General features: G+C 35.5%; 1 protein-coding gene across 7 annotated transcripts in view; it reads right to left on the reverse strand.

The window, feature by feature from the left end:
• CEP112 (centrosomal protein 112) overlaps positions 1-22,084 on the reverse strand; it is a 418,880-nt gene that overhangs the window by 393,014 nt on the left and 3,782 nt on the right. For all 7 annotated transcript variants that reach the window (XM_057317729.1, XM_057317726.1, XM_057317731.1 and 4 more), the window contains exons 2-4: positions 20,185-20,298; positions 16,798-16,988; positions 14,363-14,535 (exon numbers count right to left, since the gene is read on the reverse strand). In XM_057317729.1, coding sequence (XP_057173712.1) covers positions 14,363-14,535; positions 16,798-16,988; positions 20,185-20,290 — 470 coding nt within the window. In that variant the 5' untranslated portion in view covers positions 20,291-20,298. The remainder of the gene's footprint in view (positions 1-14,362; positions 14,536-16,797; positions 16,989-20,184; positions 20,299-22,084) is intronic.

The following is a 22,084-nucleotide window of genomic DNA, read 5'->3' on the forward strand; positions in this document are numbered from 1 at the left end:
TCAGTGAGGTTGAGGTGGGTCAGTGCATTTTTCAAGTCCTCTATCCTTACTGATTTTTCTGCTCCATCAGTTCCTAAGAAAGGGTGTTAAAATCTGCAACATTTGTGGATTTGTCTGTTTCTCCTTTTAGCTATTATGTTTTGCCTCGTGTTTTTGAAGCTTTACTATTTGCTACATATATATTTATAATTGTTATGTCATGCTTATGAACTGACCCTTAATGTCATTACAAAATTATGTTTGTCTCTAATAATTCTCCTTAGCTTACAGCCTATGTTATCTGATATTTAATACAGCCATTCCAACTTTCTTATGCTTGTTTTCATTTTACATCTCTTTACATTCTACATCTCTTTCAATTTCCTTGTCTTGGTATTTTAAAGTATGTCTCTTATAGATAACATACAATTGGTTCTTGCTTTTTTAATCCAATATAACAATCACTGCCTTTGGATTGAACTGTTGAGTCTATTTACATTTAATGTAATTATTGATATGATTCTATTTAGTCTGCCATTTTGCTCTTTGTTTTGTATTTGTCCCATCTCCTCTTTGTTCCTCTGTTCTTCCTTCCCTACCTTCTTTTGTGTTAGTCACAAAACTTTACTGTATTCCATTTTAATCCCTCTAGTTATATTTCTTCCTGGTTATAGGTCTTTCTATTATATTTTTAGTACTTGTTCTAGGTATGTACTATGCAATATCTAATATGGCTCCCAATGATCCCCATCTCCTGGTATTCATGCCCTTGTGTAAGCTCTTTTCTAGAGTGTACACTGAACCTAGTGATTGAGTTCTAATAACCTGCATCTAACACAAGTTATAGAATATCACTTCCAAGATTAGTTTACAAAAAGACCCTGGTTTCCATCTGGCTTATTCTCTCTAATGCAAGCCAGCTGCCATGTTGCACGCTGTCCACTGGAGAAGTCTAAACAACAAGAAACTCAGGGAAGCCTCTGGATGAAAGCCATAATACTGAGGCCCTCAGATAAACACCCCACAAATACTTTGTAGCTTTATAAGAGAACCTGAGCCACAAATCCCAGGCAAGTCATGTCCACAAGATGATAAACGTTTATTCTTTTTAAGCTGCTAAGACTTGGAATAATTTGTTATGCAGCAACAGATAATAACTAACGCCTTAAATGTCATTTGAACCAGATAGTGGTAGGAGTATGGAAGGACTTTGAATAGTATGCTAGTGAAAAACAAAATTGACTTGAAGAAGCTGTAGGTAGAAATCTGGAATTTGAAGACATTGCCAGTGAGAGCTCAAGACGAAGTGAGAGACATGTTATTAAAATCTAGAGGAAGAGGGCTCCTTTTTATACAGTGGCAGAAAGCCACACTATCACCTTCAGTAACATGTAAAATAGAAAATGTTGTTAATAAATTGGGTAAGTGATATAATGAAGGAGATTTCCAAGCAAAGTATTTCTTGTTGCCCACAGTAAAATGCAAGAGGAGAGTAATAAATTAAAAGAAAAAAGAATCAGGGCTTCATGGTTTTAAAAATTCTCAGTCTCCAGCTGGCAAAAGATGCTAAAGTAAGAAATGTCATCCAAGTGACGTTTGGGCACTGCCTAGAGATAAAGCCAAGAGTATAAATGAAAAATCTTTTTTTTAAGATCAAAAAGATTAAAGGTGGTACATCAAAGTACTATACACTGACACATAGAGACCTTTAAAAAGATTAAGCCTATGCCATACAGATCCTCTCAATCAAACAATGGAGTCTCTAGAAAGGTTAAGGTCATTGTCCCTCAATCTTCTCAGAAGCAACCCAATGTGGAAAGGGAATCTCAATGAGATTAATATATGTGGCTTTTGCCTAATGGAATGAACATAAATAAGATGTACAGGAAATCTACAAAGTTTTTGAGAAAATTATACCAGCAAAATCACTTCTCTCCTGGACTGAAAAGATAGAGTACAAAATGAAAAGGGGCCACTGGACCTCCAAAATTCTTCTGGAAGGAAGCAGGTTGAGAAAATTACTCAGCTGCAAATACATGCTATCTTTCATGAAAAAATAAGAACTCAGAAGATGGAATCAAGAACCCAGTGAGAGAAGCCAAGAGACATGGAATATTACTCCCAGGTCTCGAGCTTTAATTAAGGAATTTTTAATATTTGCCCAACTGGATTTCAGAATTGCTATGGACCAGTGACTACTTTGTGCCTCCCATTATTCTCCTTTTTAGAAATGTCTATAGTGATTATTGTAGTTGGGTGTGTGGGGAGCAAGTAACTATTGGAAAAGACATTTCTCCAAAGAAGATTTACAAATGGCCATTAAGCACTTGAAAAGATGCTCAGCCTAATTAGTTATTAGGGGAATGCAAATTAAAATCACAATGCAATACCACTACATGCCCATTAAAATGACCAAAATCAAAAACACTGATAATACCAAGAGTTGAGGATGTGAAAAAACTGAAACACTCACACATTGCTAATGGGGATGTAAAACGGTACTGCCACTTAGGAACACAGTTTGATATTTCCCTTAAAAAGTTAACTATACACTTATCATACAACCCACTGCATATCTACCCAAAAGAAATGAAAAACATGTGCTCAAACAAAAATTTGCAATATGAATGTCCACAGCAGCATTATTCATAATAAACTACAGATACATGCAACATGAACTTCAATAACAACACACTAAGTGAAAGAACCAGATGCGTAAGACTACATAGTTTATGATCCCACTCATATGAAATTTCTAAAAAAGGCAAAACTATAGAGACAAAAAGCAGATCACTGCTTGCCTGGGCCTTGGAGTGTAATTCCACATTATAAAGATATTAATTCTTCCCAAATTGATCTACAAACTCAATACATTCCCAATCACAATCTCAAAGAAGGGGGGTGTGTGTGTGTTAGTGTGTGTCTGTGTGTGTATGTATAAACTGGTAAGCTACTTATAAAATTTAAATGAGAATGTAAAGAACCAAGAAGAGCATATATCACACTACTAAAAATCAAGATTTGTTTCAAAGCTATGGTAATTAAGGCAGCGTGGAATAGCACACAGATAGACAAACAGACCAATGGAAGCGATAAAAGTCCAGAAACAAACCCACACAAATAAGATTTCCTAGTTTACAATAATGATGCCAACTACAAGAATGGGGAAAGAATGGCTTTTTTTTTTTTTTTTTTTAATGCGGAATCAAATGGCTATCCCCTAACCTGGGCCAGTGGCAGGAGGGTGTAGCAGGGAGCCCTACCTAACTTCATACGTAAAAATCAATTCCAGATGTAGCACATGCCTAATTGAGAAAGGTAAAATTAGAAAGCTTCTAGAAGCTAACACAGGCAAGTATCTCCATGATCCTGAGATAAGTAAGGCATTTTAAGAAATCTTAAACAGGACACACAAAACAAGCACAAACAATACCAGAGACAAATAACAAATAAAACTATAATTTAATAACATTCAACAGAACACACAGTGAAAGGAGGAAAAGATACTTGCCATACATATATCAACAAACAATTTGCATCCAGAATATATAAAGAATTATGACAAATCAATACAGAAAAGACTGACAATCCGTTTTTTATTAAAAAATGAATAGGAATTTCACAAAAGAGGACATCCAAATGGCCAAAAAGCCTGGAGAAAAGTGCTCGATGTCATTAGTCATGAGGGAAAATGCAAGTTTAAAACATCATACTAGTTGGGGCGCCTGGGTGGCGCAGTCGTTGGGCGTCTGCCTTCGGCTCAGGGCGTGATCCCAGCATTCTGGGATCGAGCCCCACATCGGGCTCCTCTGCTGGGAGCCTGCTTCTTCCTCTCCCACTCCCCCTGCTTGTGTTCCCTCTCTCACTGGCTGTCTCTCTCTCTGTGTCAAATAAATAAATAAAATCTTTAAAAAAAAAAAAATCATACTAGAATTGCTAAAACTAAAAGAAACTGACAAACCAATGCTGGGAAAGATGGCGAACCACAGACTCTGAAGTCCTACCATGGAAATGTAAATTGCTATAACCATTTGGGAAAATTCTTTGGCAGTATCTACTGTAATTACATTTCCAAGTCAACATAGTGTACATATGTGCACTGAAAGACATGTAAAACAATGTTCACAGGAGCATTATTTATAATAGCCAAAACCTGGAAAAAACCCAAATGCTCAATAACAGTAGAATGGATATATAAATATGATATATTCACAGAGTAGTAAAATAAAAAAAAAATAATAATCCATTGCTAAATGCCACAACATGAATCAATCTCCCAACATAATGTTGAGACAATGAAGCTAGAAAAAAGTGGACATACTTTATGAATCAGAAACAGTTAAAACTAATCTATGGTGATATAATGCAGAATAGTGGTTACTTTGGGGGGATGATAAATGACCGGGAAGGAGCAAAACAGAGGTTTCTGGAGAGCTGGTGATGTTCTCTATCTTGATTTAAAAGGTGATTCTATAAAGGTATTCATTTTGTAAAACTTCATCAAGCTTTAGACTTGAGATTGTGTGTCTTGTTGTATGTTACATATTGATTTTAAAAGTTTGCCACAAAGATTGAACCACAGCTACATTTATTAACATGGATGAATCTGAGAAATATGATGAGAAAAAGAAGCTTCAAAATAATATATGAAGTGTGGTCCCACTTATATAACATTCAAAAAATTAAGAAGCAAAGAAATGTTTAACACAAAAGACAGAACAGTGATCCTCTCAGAAGATGGGAAGAGGAGGCAATAGGGAAGGACACCCAAAGGTCTCCTGGAGTAGTAGAACATGCTATTTCTTGGGTGGGCCAAAAGTATAGGGATGTTTATTTTGTAACTGTTCTTTAAAGTGTACCTGTATATTTTCGTACACTTTTTACATGGGTGCTGTATCACAGTTGTAAAATACCGCAAGAGTAATACAACTACTGCATTATAAATGATCAGAAAAGTAAAGCAAGAACGAACTAGATTTCATGTCTCTGCATTCATCTGAGCAGCGGGTAATATGTTATGTACCATCTGAAGAATCGTCTTCTTAAGGTATAGATAAATTACAAGTGAAACATAAAAATAAATAGCAACAATTAATAATGCAGTAAACAATAATGCAGTAAACTATCAAATAACACTGAAAATAAGAAAATAAAAATAACTTTCAATGATCCACAACATATTTATTTTAATTTTTCAAAGGGAACTTTATTAGGAATAAAAAGAAAACCTAAACGAAAAAAAAAAAATTAGATACTTGACAAAACTAAAAAATGACCAGAGATTCATAAACTTAAGACTCCATGTTTTCCCCATTTCCTACCTTAAAATAACACATGTAATTTTAAAAATTAAAAATAAAAATCACCTTTAAAAGTCATTCAGTTAAGTCAATATTTATTAATAGATCTCTGGTTTAACAGTACAACACTTAGAGAGTATTTTAATTACCTTAAAATTAAGTTTTACAGTCATATACGTATAAGCTTACTGGCATCCTTTATCGTGTATTAAAAGGACAATCAAAACTGTTCAGCACTATGATCTCACAAAAAGAAACTTGCCTGTGAAATAAAAAGATGCTATTACAAAGCCCCACTCATTAAAAACTTTTTTAAAAAGTGACGTTTGTCAAAAATCTGACTCACTAAAAAAATAAAAAATAAATAAAAAGCCTAAGATAAAAGCAAGGCCATTATTTTCAAAGCAATTCCATTTCAGTTACACTTTGTTGCCACTTCCTTGCCTTGGTAAACACCAAAGAATGATATTTAATTAGTACATTAATGTTGAAAATTAATGAGTAGTTAAGCAGTTTTATGAGAATGACATGTTATGTTTTATGGAATACCCTAAGAAACAGTTTTCATTCTTCATTTACGTAGCAGACTTACTTCTAGAGCTCAAGGTTAAGTGGTCACTGTATCAAAAATATCAAATTAATCAGATATAATCCATCCTAAGTGTTCTACCCAAACAAAATGGTGACGAAAATTAATTTAAGAAAAATGATTAATTTTTCTTTCTTTCAAAACTATTTATTCACAAGAGCTCCTCTGAAACCTGAGATTGACTGAAAGAAAAGCAACTAGGTGTTGATCATGGGTGATTATCATCAAAGAAGAGATACCTGCGAAATTACAAGGAAGCACAGAAAAAAGGTCTGCTCTGGGGCAGAGGCGGTCTCCGTGCACCAACACCCAACTCCTAGCCCGTCTGCATCCCACGGCCCCATCAAGACACCAGCTCTCCACTAGTAGGTCAGGTTTTACAACGGCCTGGCCGAGAAGACCCAAGTCTACAGCTCCAAGCACAACACAGCAGCCACTAAATCACATGTGGCTATTTAAATTAATTACCATGTAAAATTCAGCTCCTCAGTCACACCAGTCACCTTTCAAGTGCTTAGTGGTCATATGTGAAGAGTGGCTACTATGTTGGACAGCATAGCCATAGACCATTTCCATGCAGAAAGTTCTACTGCAAAGACAGTGCTGCTGTAGAATATATCTTTGCCCAAACAACCGGGCTATTTGTAAATATAATGAATGTACTTAGTGAACATTTAAAGATGTTTTACTATGTGTAATCCCAACCGTATTTATTTATGCCAGTGGATATGAAGAATCCCTAGGAAGGAAAGGTACTGATCAGCTCCCCCATATATCTATCCAACGATTTAGGAGGGGGGCTATTTATAGTGTCAATGTCATTTACATATAAAAATAGAGCTTAACAAAGTACAAAGATTTATTACAGTTTTCAAAGTATCCAGACCAAAAAATTACATCATTATTTTTAAAGTGAAAAAAAATTTTTTTTCCACATAGATCAATAGTCACAATTACATTTTCATTATACTTGATCACCATCTGCTGGTCATGTTCGTAACTGCACAAGCAAATGAAATGCTAGCTGTAACGTAAGACATTTTTAAAGGACATACACAGTCCCAGCTTTTTGCTGCAATGCATTCCTGGAAAACCACATCATAAAGAGGATCATTGTAAAGCAAATCATATTTTCCATAAGGGCAGGGCTATAATTAGATTCTTCATTCCAAACTAAAATCTGGCATCAAATAACCCATAGAAGGATCTCATTAAAGCAAGATGCAAAAATTATAGTCCTCTATAATCACTTAAAATAGGATAATTATTCTCCAAGTCCTTTCTTATAGGTATGAACAAATTTATTATTTAGAGGACCCAACATAAATTAAAAGATAAAACTTTAATTCCTATAAAGATAGCCTGAATCTAATATGATAAAATATATAATAAATAGTAATTGTTTGCATACTCCTAGAATTTTTATGTAACCTAGATGGTATCTCTTTATAAAATGGCATCTAAAGAAATCTAAACTAATGCCTTCTTTTTCATGAACAAAGTCTTCTAAAATTAGCAGAATCCATGTGTTTCTTCCACTGGGAAGGAGGCTGATTCATCTTTACTCCCCTCCACCCTCTCCTAAACCATAACTCTTAAGCAAAGTTTCAAGTAAAAATAATAAGTGGTATTAAATCATTCTTTTTCATCTTTTCTAGACCCTAACTAGACCCTAACTTCACTTTGGTGATAAGCTACCAAACCACATCATACTTCACTGAAAAGTCATAAAAATAATTACAAGCCATTAAAAAGAAGCTTCAAAACATTTTTCACGGAATCAGAAGACAAGAATAAAACCTATTATCTTTGTGTTCTGTGTTTGGGATAACGCACAAAAAGAATATACAGAGGCAACATGAACTTATGTCTAACTATTATTTAGGCAGCTTCTAATTCAGGGTATGGCCAAATGCAAAAAAAAAAAAAAAAAAAGTGGGAGTGGGGCCAGCTACATTGTATTCCTTCTATCTGAGGAGGAAGGGATTTGCTCAGTTATATAAAGATTCCTTCGAAGCCTCTTTTAAAATACTGTTACCACTCTTTATTCTGAGAGTGTGCAGGATTCGTACTTATGATGAGAATCTTTCTGCCTAACTATTAATTTATTTTTCTCAAGAACACAATGATTTTTAGTAACTCGAAATAATTGACCAATGGATTTTAAGATAATATCCTTTAGGAAAATTAGATAATTAGAGAAGCAAAAGAATGGTCAAACAAACTAACAAGCAAGCCCCTGCAGGAACTCTTAAAATAACAATCACCGTGCCAGCGATGATGGTGGCCACAACAGCTCACACTGTCCCAGGTCCCACGTCAGAAGCTCTAGATCTCCATTTTATAAATGATGAAACCAGGGTTTAGAGAAATTAAGTAACTTGCCTGAGGACACATGGTTGCCAAGTGCCAGAAGTGAGATTTGAACAAAGGCAAACTGCCTCATTTCAGCTCAACCTAGAAATAACCAAGAACAAAGGCACAGTCACCCACGACTGCTGATGCAGCTCAAGTGGGGAAAAAGATGGATGAAAGCGGAATTTCCATATTTGCTGTGAAAAGTACCCGTGCCTACATGGTAGACTGGAAAGAACATAGGGTCTGGAATCATCAAGACCTAGATTCTGAAACTGGATCCATGACTGGGAAAGTGGCACGACCGTTCTGCTGCTGTTACCTCATCTATAAATACAAAGGGCCTTCGCGTCAACCTCACAGAACTGCAGAGAGGATGAAATCAGATAACTTATAAAAGATTTCTAGAATAGTATGTAGCATACAGTAGATGCTCCATAAATGGTACAACTTGTCCCACTTGATTTCTGTTTTAACAAATTAGAAATACAAGTGAAATCCACAAGTATTTATTTATTTATTGGGAAAATTTCATTCTTATGTTTAAACTTGTTTATCTGTTACATATAATTAAATGTGCATCACTAATGTTAATGATGTGTGTGCCCAAACATCTTAACAAGATGATATTCTGGAGGGCAACTTAATACAATCTATCAAAAAATAAGTGTGTAGGCTATTAAAAATAACATAGACACATGTACAAAATAAAAGTTTTTAACTTTCCACAGCAGACTAGTCTTATGTTCTAAAGGTAAAACTGTTTCAAATGTGGCGCCCGCAAATAGCCCTTACGCATGTACACATAAGTAAGAGAATCCACGTATTCTCTTTAAAATATACATACACACATAAATGGAAGCCTACTATACTTTCATATATTTCTTTTAAACTTTATATATCTTAGAGATCTCCCCATACTAGTCCATAGAGATTTTTGTTATCAACCCACAAGATGTACCTACTAATAATCTCATCAATAGTTTATCCATTAAATTCGTTAATGTCCCTAGCTACTGAAACAGCGATTTCTTTTCTGGGCATCAGTAATGGTCCAAGATACATGCAGTTCCACAATGGTGTATGTGCCAAAATGCTAACTAAAGCATTCTTTATAACAATAAAGAATTAAAAGCAACAGAGACAGGTTAAATTAGGTTAAATTACAGTAAATCCGCACTATGGATTATGATCTGCAATTAAAAAGACTACACAGACTCCATGACACAGGTTCAGACACGGTTAAGGGGCAAAAGTCTCAGAACAGTACATATATATATGCACACACTGTTTACATATACTAGTATAAACTAATATACTAATTAGTTTGGTATAAACTGATTTATAATTTTTTAATTACATTTGTGTGGCTATGTGTCTACTGTAGAATGAGACACATCAAATTGCTGATGACTATTACATCCCATGAGGCAAGTGGAATAGGAGGACATGGAGAGAAGGACTTCGACTTTTTACTCCACATATTTCTACATTGAGGTTTTTACAAGAAGCATGTATTGTATATAGTTTATATAATTCCCTAAAATTAGGATAAAAACTGTATTAGTCATCTATTGCTGCATAATGAACTACCACGAACTGAAGAGCTTTAAACAACACACATATATTTTAAATATTTTCTTAGTTTCTGTGGGTCAGAAGTGTAGGTGCAGCTGAGCTGGGTCCTCTGCTTAGGGCCATATGAGGCTGCCATCATGGTTTGCCCAGAGCTGGGTTCTCATCTGGAGGCTCTACTGGGGAAGGATCCACTTTCCCCGCTCACATGGTTATCAGCAGCATTCAGTTCCATAGAGCTAGAGAATTCATGGCAGCCTGGTTCTTCAAAGCCAGCAAGGAAAAGACAGCCAAGAGTCTAGAGCCAGTCTGCTGGCAGGACAGAGTCTTACATATCATAATGTAATCATGGAAGTGACATCCCAATTGCCACATTCTATTAGTTAGAAGCAAGTCACAGGTCCTGCCCACACCCAAGGAGTAGGATTATACAAGACTGTGAACACCCAGAGGAGGACCATCGAGCCACCTGAAAGTCTGTCTACCACAAAGATAATTAAGGTCTTTACCAGGTCACAGTGGTAAGTATCTGAAGGATGACCGGGAAGCAATATATATGGATACAGCTCATGGTTGCAGAACTAAATGAAATCAGCCAAACGTACGGGGATGAGATCTAAGTCTACAGTCTCAACAGTAACATTTTGTAAAACCATGCTCCAAACTCAAATGTAAGTAAAATATTTCACTGTCAAGAAAATAAGCAGATATTTGACATTTAAATGCAGTAATAGATCTCTAATAAAATAGCAAAATGATTTGAAAAGTGGTTTTTCTAAAAGAAAACATAGGTAATAACCTAACCTTAAACCAAGAACTCTGAAAAAGGAAAGCAAAGAATAAAACCAGGATGGAACTAGCTATGTGTCAAAGCTGTCTGATGTGAAATGCTAAGTTTACTAGTGTATGATGTGTATTTGGTGGGGGAAAAAAAAGCACGAGAATAAGCAAGAGAGAATATAACCTCATACTACTTCAACATGTTTAGAACGAAGCTACACCCCGTATTCTACAGGAAGAATAAAGGTAAAGGAAAGGTGCCACCTCTACTGAATAGGGAGGCCTAACAAAGAGGCTTCAAAAGGGCTCTGCATCTTTAATAATATGAAAAGGCTAGGACACAAACAGCATAATCTAAAATGCCATTAGAAATACTTCACATACAAAAAGGTCTAAGTAAAGCAGGATTTTATAAAGTGATCAAAAAAGAAACACTAAGGGGGAAAATCTTTTAAGATTAAAGAGGTTTTTCAAAGGACAAGTTGAAGTGGTTGTAAAATTTATGAGGCAGCATTAAACTTCAGTTCTAAGTAACAATAAATTATTCACTATAAAAACATACATGTGTCAAATATTATAAGCCTCTTAAACTTTTTAAAACAATTTCTTACAGAACTGATTAGATGTATTAGGTCAACACTAGCAGATACTAACTTTTTCGTTAGCACAGTATGACCACTCAGTAAAGGAGCAACTTTAGAAAAATGAAGACAGACCATCAGTAGCCTCTTCACCAACACTTCTGATCTCATCTCACATATTATGTATTTGGCTTTTAAATCAATTTTATTGCCCTTAGCTAAAGTAAAGGTCAGTTTTATTTTTTAAATGCCTTCATGTATATAAAATTACAAATTCCTGTTAATTTGTGTACATGTGGATTAAAATTTTAAATCAAATTAAAATTTGAAAATAGATTGAATTAAATTATGAGAAAAACATAAGAAAAGATATTCGGAGAAGTTTTGTTTTGGTAGCACTATCTGGCTGTTAGCCTTCACGGAATTCTGACACTTGACCAGAAAGATATTTCAGTATATCTTTTCCAGCTCACTGTCTATATTCCTCCCAGTCTGTGAAGGGCATCTCTGTATCCTATATCCACACTTCTCTTAACTTCTTCTAAAATTTAACCTTTCCTCAACTTGTCCTGAAAGGTTTTTTTAATCATTGTGGGCCATCCTCTCTGCCACAATCTACCTGTGTCAAAAGATTTTTGAACAGATTAAGTATGTGGCAGTGCCTAACACCATTCATTCATTCATGCATGTAAGCACGCAACAAATACAAATACGGAGTTCCCAAGAGGTTCCTGCCCAGCGCTAGGTGCTGGAGCCACAGTGCAAATAGGAAAAGCACAGTCCCTGCCTTATGACATTTACAATCTAGCCCAGAGGACAGATATGGAATCTTTGAACGTCGTGAGTGCAACAAGGAAACACAGAGTCCCTTAAAGAGACCTGGGGTCAAGTAAGACTTTTTTGAATAGTGAGATCTGAAGGACTGAGGAGGACCAAAGGACTGACTGCTTTTCAATTACTTATTATATAACTGATAGCTAATGCCTCATATTTGAATCACTTTACATTCATTACATGCCATTTTATTACAGGTGAGCAACAAAGAAAAAGAAGTTATATGTTAAAATTGTGGAGATTTTACTATGGTATCATTTTCTAGAAAAGTCACTGAGTAATATTTGAAGAATATTCTCACTTTATTTTCTTAAACTTCATCCTCTGTTCCAAGGAAGAAAAGCCCATTCACCTGGACTCCCTGAGATCTCAAATCTATTTCCTATCCTAAACCTTAATACACACACCTCAATCTTCACAAACATCTCCACAACTACACATAACCATTACATGGAAATTATCCATGCACCTAACTCTCTTCCCTATTTATCTAAAACAACCATTAGAAATCCAGTGTCTGTAGGGTCTGGGTAACAAATGAGTAATAATGCTGCCAGATGTGAGGGGGTAGTCTTCACTTCTACAAAGATGTAGTCTCTCTCCTCTTTTTGAGTCACATGATCCCTCTTCATCCACCTTTCCTCTTTCCACTCGTGATGGGATGTAAAAATGTGAAAGAAATACTTCTTTCACTTCTCAACCCTACTTAAAAGGGGGAAAAAGCTCACACTCAACAAGAAATGCAACTGACCTCAAACTTAGTGTGAAAAATGAGCAGCAAATAGTGAAGGCATGCTGCATTAGGGGAGTAACCAAGTATTCCTTATCTCCAACCTGTGGGTGTCTTCTGGAAAGACAACTGGGTCTACAGCTTTTTCAATAGTCCAAAAAACTAGGTGGTTTATATGAAATTCCCCAATTATTAATTTTGAATAACTCGTTTAAAAATCTTTAAAGGCTATATAAGTCAAACAAAAACAAATCTATCCACATGAGTCACTCAGTCCAAGAAGATCACCAGTTTCCAACCTCTGCTCAGCTCCAAGACATGGGAAACTATTTAGTTCACCTTTATACTGTAATCTCCATACTCATTCCCTAGAAAGGAATGTAGCTTTTAGTTGGACATTCGAGAAATGTTTTGGCAAACACCTAATGGATTCTGCAGCCAAACCAAGAACTGTGTTCTTTGTATGCAGACCACAATCTCTTTACACCTCCATTTACCTGCTATAAGGCTAAGAAAAATTCCACAATAACACCTCTTCTATTTTTCTATCTCCTGTGATCGAAAAAATAAATATCTAACACCACCTGCTAATAACTCATCTATTCATTTCTCTTTAATCTTCTCAAAGTATCCTTAATCCTACCACCTCTTCCTTTTTTGCTCTCCATTTTGTTTCCCCCTTCTGATTAAAAAAAAAAATTCATGTGGACTGGATCTCTTGCATTGTATTCATTTAACTGCCCTTTTCCATCATAATATCTGAGATCTGAAAAACCTATAACCAGACTACATCAACCATGAAGACATTTCAAATTACTAATAATATGTCTCTGAGTAACTAAAAATATTATAGAAAAAAAGAAAGATTACACTGTTAACCATATCAAATTCCAAACAGTGAAAACTAGCAAGAGAATGGTGAGGAGTGAAGTATAAAGTATGGTCCATGTCAATTGCCACCATCTGATATTTTAACATTTCAGAAAACGATGCCAAAGTTAAATTCAAAATATGATAAAAGCCCAATGTGACTCTAGCACCCCTTAAAGGCCAAAAGTTATATACTACAACAGCAGTAAACTTTGTGTACTTGAAAAACTCAGAAATTTATTTTTATTTGCACTAAAAATCCTACTTAAGTTTAGTGCTTTGGTGAGAAAACACAACTGAATGGGGTTTACTTTTACATTCATTACTTTATTAAATCAAAACAAATATTGTTCAATGAGGGGAAAAGAAGAGAAATTCAAGCATAAGATTCAAAATGAATATGCAAGATGTTATATTTTGTTGAAATCATTAATAATGTTCTTAATTCATGCTTGTCATGAAGGAAAACAATGAAATTATTTAAAGGTTCTCACACACTACCTGCCAAGTAATGGGATGTATATATATTTAACAGATACCCAAAAAGTGGCTAAAACTGTCACAGAATCTTGAATATATCGTAAATGTTAAAACAAAACTGTTGTTTTTCCTACCTGACATCACTTCACAGCCCTCAATTTTAATGAAATTATAAAGTAAACCAACTACTTACCATTAAAAAAAACCCACAAGGAAAAACAACATATGAACTAGATCTAAAGACAGACTAAATGGTGAATCATGTTTAAATCCCATTTTCATAGCGTACCTGTGTGTATCAGTCGGTGACTGCACCAAAGAGTAATCTTCTCCGGAAGAAAGCTTCCATGATTCATTTAACTTGTGTTCACTGGTCCCCAGCTCACCCATTACCCAGTCTGGTAATCCTTCCGGGCTTGAAACTTTTGCTCGTGCTGGATTTGGTTCATCAAAATAGATGGACTGATTTTTAAAAATTAGAAAAATTATTCTTTCAAAATGTACTATAATGATATAGTTAAGATTTCCATCAAGTTTCAAGTCTGGTAACAGCCTTTCAAATACTCAACTTAAATTCAATCACAAAAAAATGCATAATGAATTATGAAATATTAAAATACATAAAATGGATAACATTTTACATTTTAGTTATGCTTTGCTGTATAAGAAATCTGAAAATGATAAAAATTTTATAACAGATAAATCTGATAATTATTTGTATTATAAAAAATATAGCTTTGTAAAAAGATAAATGGACCACAAGATTTCACTCATATGTGGAATTTAAGAAATAAAACAAATGAACAAAGGAGAAAGGAAGCAAACCTAAAACAAAACAAAACAAAACAAAAAAACCAGACCCTTAACTATAGAGAATAAACCAGTGGTTATCAGAGGGGAGGTTGGTGGGGGGATGGGAGAAATAGGTGAAGGGGATTAAGAGTACACTTATCACGATGAGCACTGAGTGATGTATAGACTTGTTGAATCACTATATCATACATCTGAAACTAATACAATGCTGTATGTTAACTATACTGGAATTAAAATTAAAAATAATAATAATAAAATGCATGTAGGAGTGAAATGTATGAAAACTTATAGCACAAAGAATGGGAGGAGGAAATCTTACAAATTTCTTCTATAATTCATAAATTGGTATAATACGTTTGAAGGTAAACTGCCATAAATTAGAGATGCAATTTGTAAGCCCTAAGACAACTACTAAAAAGGAGAGATATAGCTAATAAACTAATAGTGAAGATGAAATGGAATACTAGAAATGCCCAATTAAAAAAAAAAAAGATAAATGGAAAGTTCTTTTTAAATCATGTGTTCTATTTCTTGCTATGATCATTAATTATTCTGCACACACGCACACACACACACACACATACACACACAAAATCAGTGGGCAGGGAAACCACAATCCATAAAAATCAGAAACAAAAATTAGGAATCCCTTGATAAGGTAAAGAAGGAGCAACAGAAGTGAAGACCTGGAATTTAGTTCTGGCCATGCCATAAACTAACCAAAAATCCAAGACAGGTCCCTGGGCCTTCTCAAGCCTTTCCTAGGATTCTGTGAAATGAGTATGAATGGGAAACACATGACGCAACACACCCATACCTCAACATCTGAATGTGTTTCAGACAATGTTCTACCTTTAGTCTTTAAGAATGGCAGAAGCCCACTGTTTTTCAAGTGAGCAGAACTTCCTGACACATTTCTGAAGAAAACTCTGCATTAACTGGAAGCTTTGGCAACAATTCTCAGAATCCCACCCAAAGAATCCTCAAGAGGGGTGTTCTCTAGGGAAAGGTGACACATGACCCTCGATCCCAAGTCAGACATGCACGGCAGTTTTATGAGATAGTCACTGCAATGTTCAATCGAATATCAAGTCAGGTGACTACTGCCCCCAAGACCACTGATCTGAAGCAAAATATATGGTCTACTTTAACATACAATTACAAACAGCATTACAACTTTTGGCATCTCTGCCTTGGACAAAAAAATTATCGTGTCGTATGCAGTGTGCCTTTTCGCTGCATTTTGGTTTAAGTTAACCGAAGTTATGTTTTTTAAATACATAAATATCCTAATAGCAACTACCAATACCAAGTACTCCAGTCAGATTTCTCAAGTATTTAAAGACCACACAAACCAAGGCATATTTCATGGTTATAAGGATCAAGAAAGTGACAATTCACCAATCAAACATAATTATAACTACCTTTGTAAGAGCTGGTTTTGATAGTGAAATTAAATGAAGTATAAACTCCAACTTACTACCATCATTTTATGAGAGTAGAAAGGAACTTTAGAAGTCACTCAATCCAACCTCTCATGAATTTTTAAATAATGTATGTGAAAGAGTTTAATAAACTAGAATTCACTGATATACATAAATTATGGTTATGGTTATCCAGGGAAAGCTAGTGGGAAATTAAGTTTCAATATAAAAAAAATTTACTTTCGGTTTTTCAGAAATACAGTAGAATACTGTGGGATGGCTAAATCAATACACATAATCCCCGTAAGGCCAATATCTGATTTCTATTTGAAGTGGAAAAAAGTGAATTAGGAAGAAAAACAAACAGTTTTAACTCATATATTATCCAGGACTTATAACTTAATAATATAACCATTCCCCACTGGGATGATGAGTTGACATTTTTAAAGAAATGAAGCTAAGACACCTTTTGGTCAATGACACCTACCATGTACGAAGGTAAGGTCTTCAGGGTCCCTGGTTCAGGTCGGTGTGCAAAGGGGCCTTCGAGCACTCCTCGCTTCAGCATGTGCAATAACAGTTTCGCATACAGGTTCCTATTCTTCCTGCCCATTGTTCCTGCACCTGTTCCTGAAGGCTCACACAGTTTTCTGATCCAAAGGGCACACCTCTGCCGTTCTAGAAATACATAAGAACCATTAGAAACTTGATTTTTCAGAAAATAAAACAGTAAACACCTATAAAACATCTGCTTTGGTCTAGAGCAGAGGCTGGCAAACGTTGTCTGTAAAGTGCCAGGCGGTCATCGTTTTAGGCTTTGCCAGCACAACTACTCGACTCTGCCACCATAACATGAAAGCAGTCACATATCACATGTAATCAAATGGGCATCAGTATTTTCTAATAAAACTTTAGAGAAAAGGCAGCAAGCTGGATTTGGCCCTGGGAGGCTATGGTTCGACAACCCGAGAGGTTTAGCTTTTTCAGTTAGTGATCAGGCAAGACAAATGCAAAGAAATATTTTCTCAAAAATAAAATCTCTGGATCACTATTGAATAATTTCTGAGATAAAATTTTGCTATTAAAACATCTCTAAGATAATTTTAGCTATGTTAAATCTTTCTATAATTCTAATTACACAAACCAAAGGAGAGCTGAAATGCAATCTTATTTAAGCACTTTAAACTTAACCCAAAATTAGATTTCAAATGTTTTATTTACTAAGCTGATAAATTTCAGATTTGTAGTTGATTAATTTAGGGTTTTCTTTTAACCTCTCTAAAAATAATTGAGGGTTACTAACATGTAATTTAGCAAAATAATTATCCCTTTAAAAGCTACTTTAAAAATACAGCACAGTTTAATCCACATATAATGACCTATTGACTACCTTATCTGACCATGACACAGAATTGTTTTTAGGTCTCATGAAAACTATTTGACATTAATCTTTTATCAGTCTAACTCAATTTGAGGATTATATAGCTAACATAAATCATAAGTCTGCTTTAATCTCTTAGTTTCTAAAGGTCATATTCATGTATTGTTTTACCTACAAAAATTGCTAGGGCTGGATTTACCACTTTGCTCATACCAGATTTATCACTACAGGTATGAGGGCTAACCTTTAAAGAACTTTTGTATTTTTAGCTTTGAAAATTATATAATCACAAAGCAAATTTCATGATATATCAGGTGTACTTTGAGGGGAAAAAAAGTGAAACTGATAAACTTAAGAAAACACTTTTTCAAACTATGTATTTTCTATATGCCTTGCAGCAAACTGAAATCTATATAATATCCTAATGGCCAGAATTTAGTACAATTTAGTTCATGAAAAGAATTCACTACTCTACTTAAAATACTGGGGAGGGGCACCTGGGTGGCACAGCGGTTAAGCATCTGCCTTCGGCTCAGGGCGTGATCCTGGCGTTATGGGATCGAGCCCCACATCAGGCTCCTCCGCTATGAGCCTGCTTCTTCCTCTCCCACTCCCCCTGCTTGTGTTCCCTCTTTCGCTGGCTGTCTCTATCTCTGTTGAATAAATAAATATAATCTTAAAAAAATAAAAAATAAAATAAAATAAAATAAAATACAATACTGGGGAGAGCCATTATCAGAAGTAGCATTTAGCTGTAAGAAGATATAAATTATTATCATTGCTCAGGCTCTCGATTGGGATTTGAGTTCTGGAACATTCATTATTAATTAATTAATTAAAAGGGCAGGATATACCAATACTGACGAATCATGAACCAAAGATTAAAATTAATCCAATTCTATGTACCTAACATCCATTTTTAAAAGAAAATGAAATATGAGGATAGTTTTATTTCAAATACATTTATAATGGGAGACTTTAATGCAAATTTGTCCTACTCAGCAGATCTAAGACCACAAAAAAAAGGTAGTGACTATCAGAACACAGTACAGATATCATGAAATAGAAATACAATTAATCAAATAATATACAAACAATACAAATAATCACGAATGAGCCACAGGACATGAAATATGCATCTTGAAGACTAGCAGAGGGAGAAAGAGGAAGTTACAGTCTGACGAGGCAAGAGAAGAGAGTAGAGCAAGAAGCATGGAAGGAAAACCATGCCAAGCCATCCTGATTGAGAACGGCTGCAGCCCCGGAACAATGAGTGACCACAGGATGCAGAACTCGTACACTACACTCCCTTTGTCCAGTGCAACTCCCTGGAACAAACGGAGTTCACTTAGACACCTCAGGGAAACAGGGAACTTGGACAAAACTTGGGTAAAAGCCAGAGTTTCTTGGCCCCACTTCCCACTACCAAATCAGAATTACCTTTACAGCCTACTGTGGCTTAGACAATCATCCTGGTTCCCCAAACTCTCTCCAATTTTCTCTGATGCCTTAAATTATCTGAAAAGTCTTTGACTTGATACAAAGACTCTCATCCCATTATTAGAGTAAACAGGCCAGGAATTACAGACAAGATAGCAACAAAAACTCATTCACAATTGATTTCATTCAGTCATCCAATAAGCATACAAGACCAATAGATATTTCTTCTGCTTGATAAATAAAACTGTCAGAAAACAGACAGATAGTAGGCTCCTGAAAGAGGAAGCACTTCAGGGCGGAAAAAGATGCAGGAAGAAACAGCTGTCGCTAACGTCAGAGATCCATGGGCTTTAAGCTCTGAGAGTGGTATCACAGTAAGATCTTTCCACAGTTTACTAGGATATTATCACTAAATTTCTATTTACCCCTGAATAGCTCAAAGCAAACAATTCTACATCAGCTTAAGATGAAACCATGCTTAAAGAAATTTAGCTTTTGGGGGCACCTGGGTGGCTCAGTCAGTTGAGCATCGAACTCTTCATTTCAACTCAGGTAATGATCTCAGGGTGGTGAGATCCAGCTCCCGGTCAGGCTCTGCATTCAGCAGGGAGTCTGCTTGAAATTCTCTCTCTCCCTCTCCCCTCCCCCTCGCTCACATACACACACTCTCTAATACATTTTTAACTAAAAAAAAAAAAAAGGAAGAAGAAAGAAAGAAAAAAGAAATTAAGCTTTCTTTTCATTGTGATAGTTCATTGGCTTGAAAAAATAAAGAAAAAAATTAATCTTAAGAATCTGGTTTGCAGGGCGCCTGGATGGCGCAGTCGTTAAGCATCTGCCTTCGGCTCAGGGCGTGATCCTGGCGTTCTGGGATCGAGCCCCACATCAGGCTCCTCCACTAGGAGCCTGCTTCTTCCTCTCCCACTCCCCCTGCTTGTGTTCCCTCTCTTGCTGGCTGTCTCTGTCAAATAAATAAAATAAAAATCTTTAAAAAAAAAAAAAAAACCCGTTTTCTAAAAAAAAAAAGAATCTGGTTTGCAATCATAATCTTACCTGATCTATGGGGTAATTTTAGAACAAAAGGCTTCATATCTACCACAAAGTGATCAAATTCTGCATCCAGCTTCTCCCATTTTTCTTCTTCACTTCCTATTTCCATAGTTCAGTCTGTAAAAAATTTAAAATTAAAATATTAAGATCTGTCTGCTGAGAACTACACAGCTCTAATGAGAGGGGTCAAGGAAAACTCATTAGTGTTAAACAGTGTTAAATATCCCCAAATTGATCTACAGATATATTGCAATTCTAGTCAAAATTCCAACAGTATTCTTTGTAGATATGCACAAGCCAGTTCTAAAATTTATATGGAAATGTAAAGGACCTAGAATAGCAAAAACAATTCTGAAAAGAAACAAAGTTGGAGAACTCAATTACCTGATCTTAAGCTGTGCTGTCAAGCTAAGTGATCAAGACAATGGCTATTGGTGAGAGGGTAAGGCACACAGACCCACGGAGCAGACTGGAGTTCAGAAACTGACCAATACAAGTATGGACAGCAGGCATTCGACAAACGTGCAATTCATGGAGAAATGACTGGTTTTACAACAAATACACTGTAACAACTGGGCATCCATATGCATCATAAATAAATAAACCTCAACCTAAACCGTACACTGTATGCAAAAATTAACTCAAAAGAAATCAAAGACCTAAGGTGTAAAATGTAAAACTATAATACTCTTAGAAGAAAACATAGGAGAAAATCTTCATGACCTTGGATTAAACAAGGATTTCTTAGATATGGCCCCAAAAACACTCCCCATAAAGGAAAAATTATTATATTGACCTTCACCAAAATAAAAAACTTCTGCTCTGCAAAAGACTCCATTAAGGGATTGAAAAGATAAGCCACAGACTGGGAGAAAATATTTGTAAATCATATACCCCATAAAGGATTTATATGAAAAACATATAAAGAACTCTCAAAACTCAACCATAAGAAAACAACCCACCAAAAATAAACAGCAAAAAAAAAAAAAAGAGTTCATTTGCCAAAGAAACTATGCAAATGACAACTAAACACATGAAAAGATGCTCAATGTCATTAATCATTAGGGAAATGCAAATTAGAATCACAATGAGATCTCACTGTACCTATTAGGACAGCTAAAATAAAAAATACCAAATAAACAATACCAAATGCTGGGGAGAGCACAGAACAAGAATTCTCATGAACTGCTGGGAGGAATGCAAAACGGCAGAGCCACTCTGGAAAACAATTTAGCAGTTTCTTACATAGTCCAACATACCCTTACCGTACATGACCCAGAAATCCCACTCTTAGGTATTTACTCAAGTGAAACCAAGTCTATAATCACAAAAACCTGAATATAAGCCTTGGAACAGCTTCTTTCTTGGGTAATCACCAAACACAGAAAACCACCCAAATGTCCCTCACCTGGGGAGTAAACAAACTACGGTGTATCCACACAATGAAGGAGTGCAATGAACTACTGACAGGGCGTGGATCAACTTCTACTAATGTATTACGCTGAGTGAGAGAAGGGCTCAAAGGGCTACATACTCTAGCTATCCATTCGTATGACATCCTAGAAAAGGCAAACGGTATGAGTATACTGAACAGATCAGGGGTTCACAGGGCTTAGCCGTTAGGGGAGAGTCTGACTACAAAGCAGGGGCACAAGGGAAGTAGCTGGGGTGTTGGAAATTGTTCTGTATACCATTTGTATAGGAGGTTATAAGACCCTATTCTATGCAAGTGTAAAAGGCCAATAAACTGTACACCAAAAAAGTGATTTTTAACTGTATGTAAATTCAAAATTTTTAATTCCCCTCAAAAAATATAAAATATTAGTCCTTGCATTTCTTCCAAATTAGCAAGAGAAACACTACCTATAAGAAGGTGAATCCCAAAAATCAGTAGGTTTTGACG

Source organism: Ursus arctos, unplaced genomic scaffold (assembly GCF_023065955.2).
Source record: "Ursus arctos isolate Adak ecotype North America unplaced genomic scaffold, UrsArc2.0 scaffold_24, whole genome shotgun sequence".
In the NCBI taxonomy this organism is placed as follows: Eukaryota; Metazoa; Chordata; class Mammalia; order Carnivora; family Ursidae; genus Ursus; species Ursus arctos.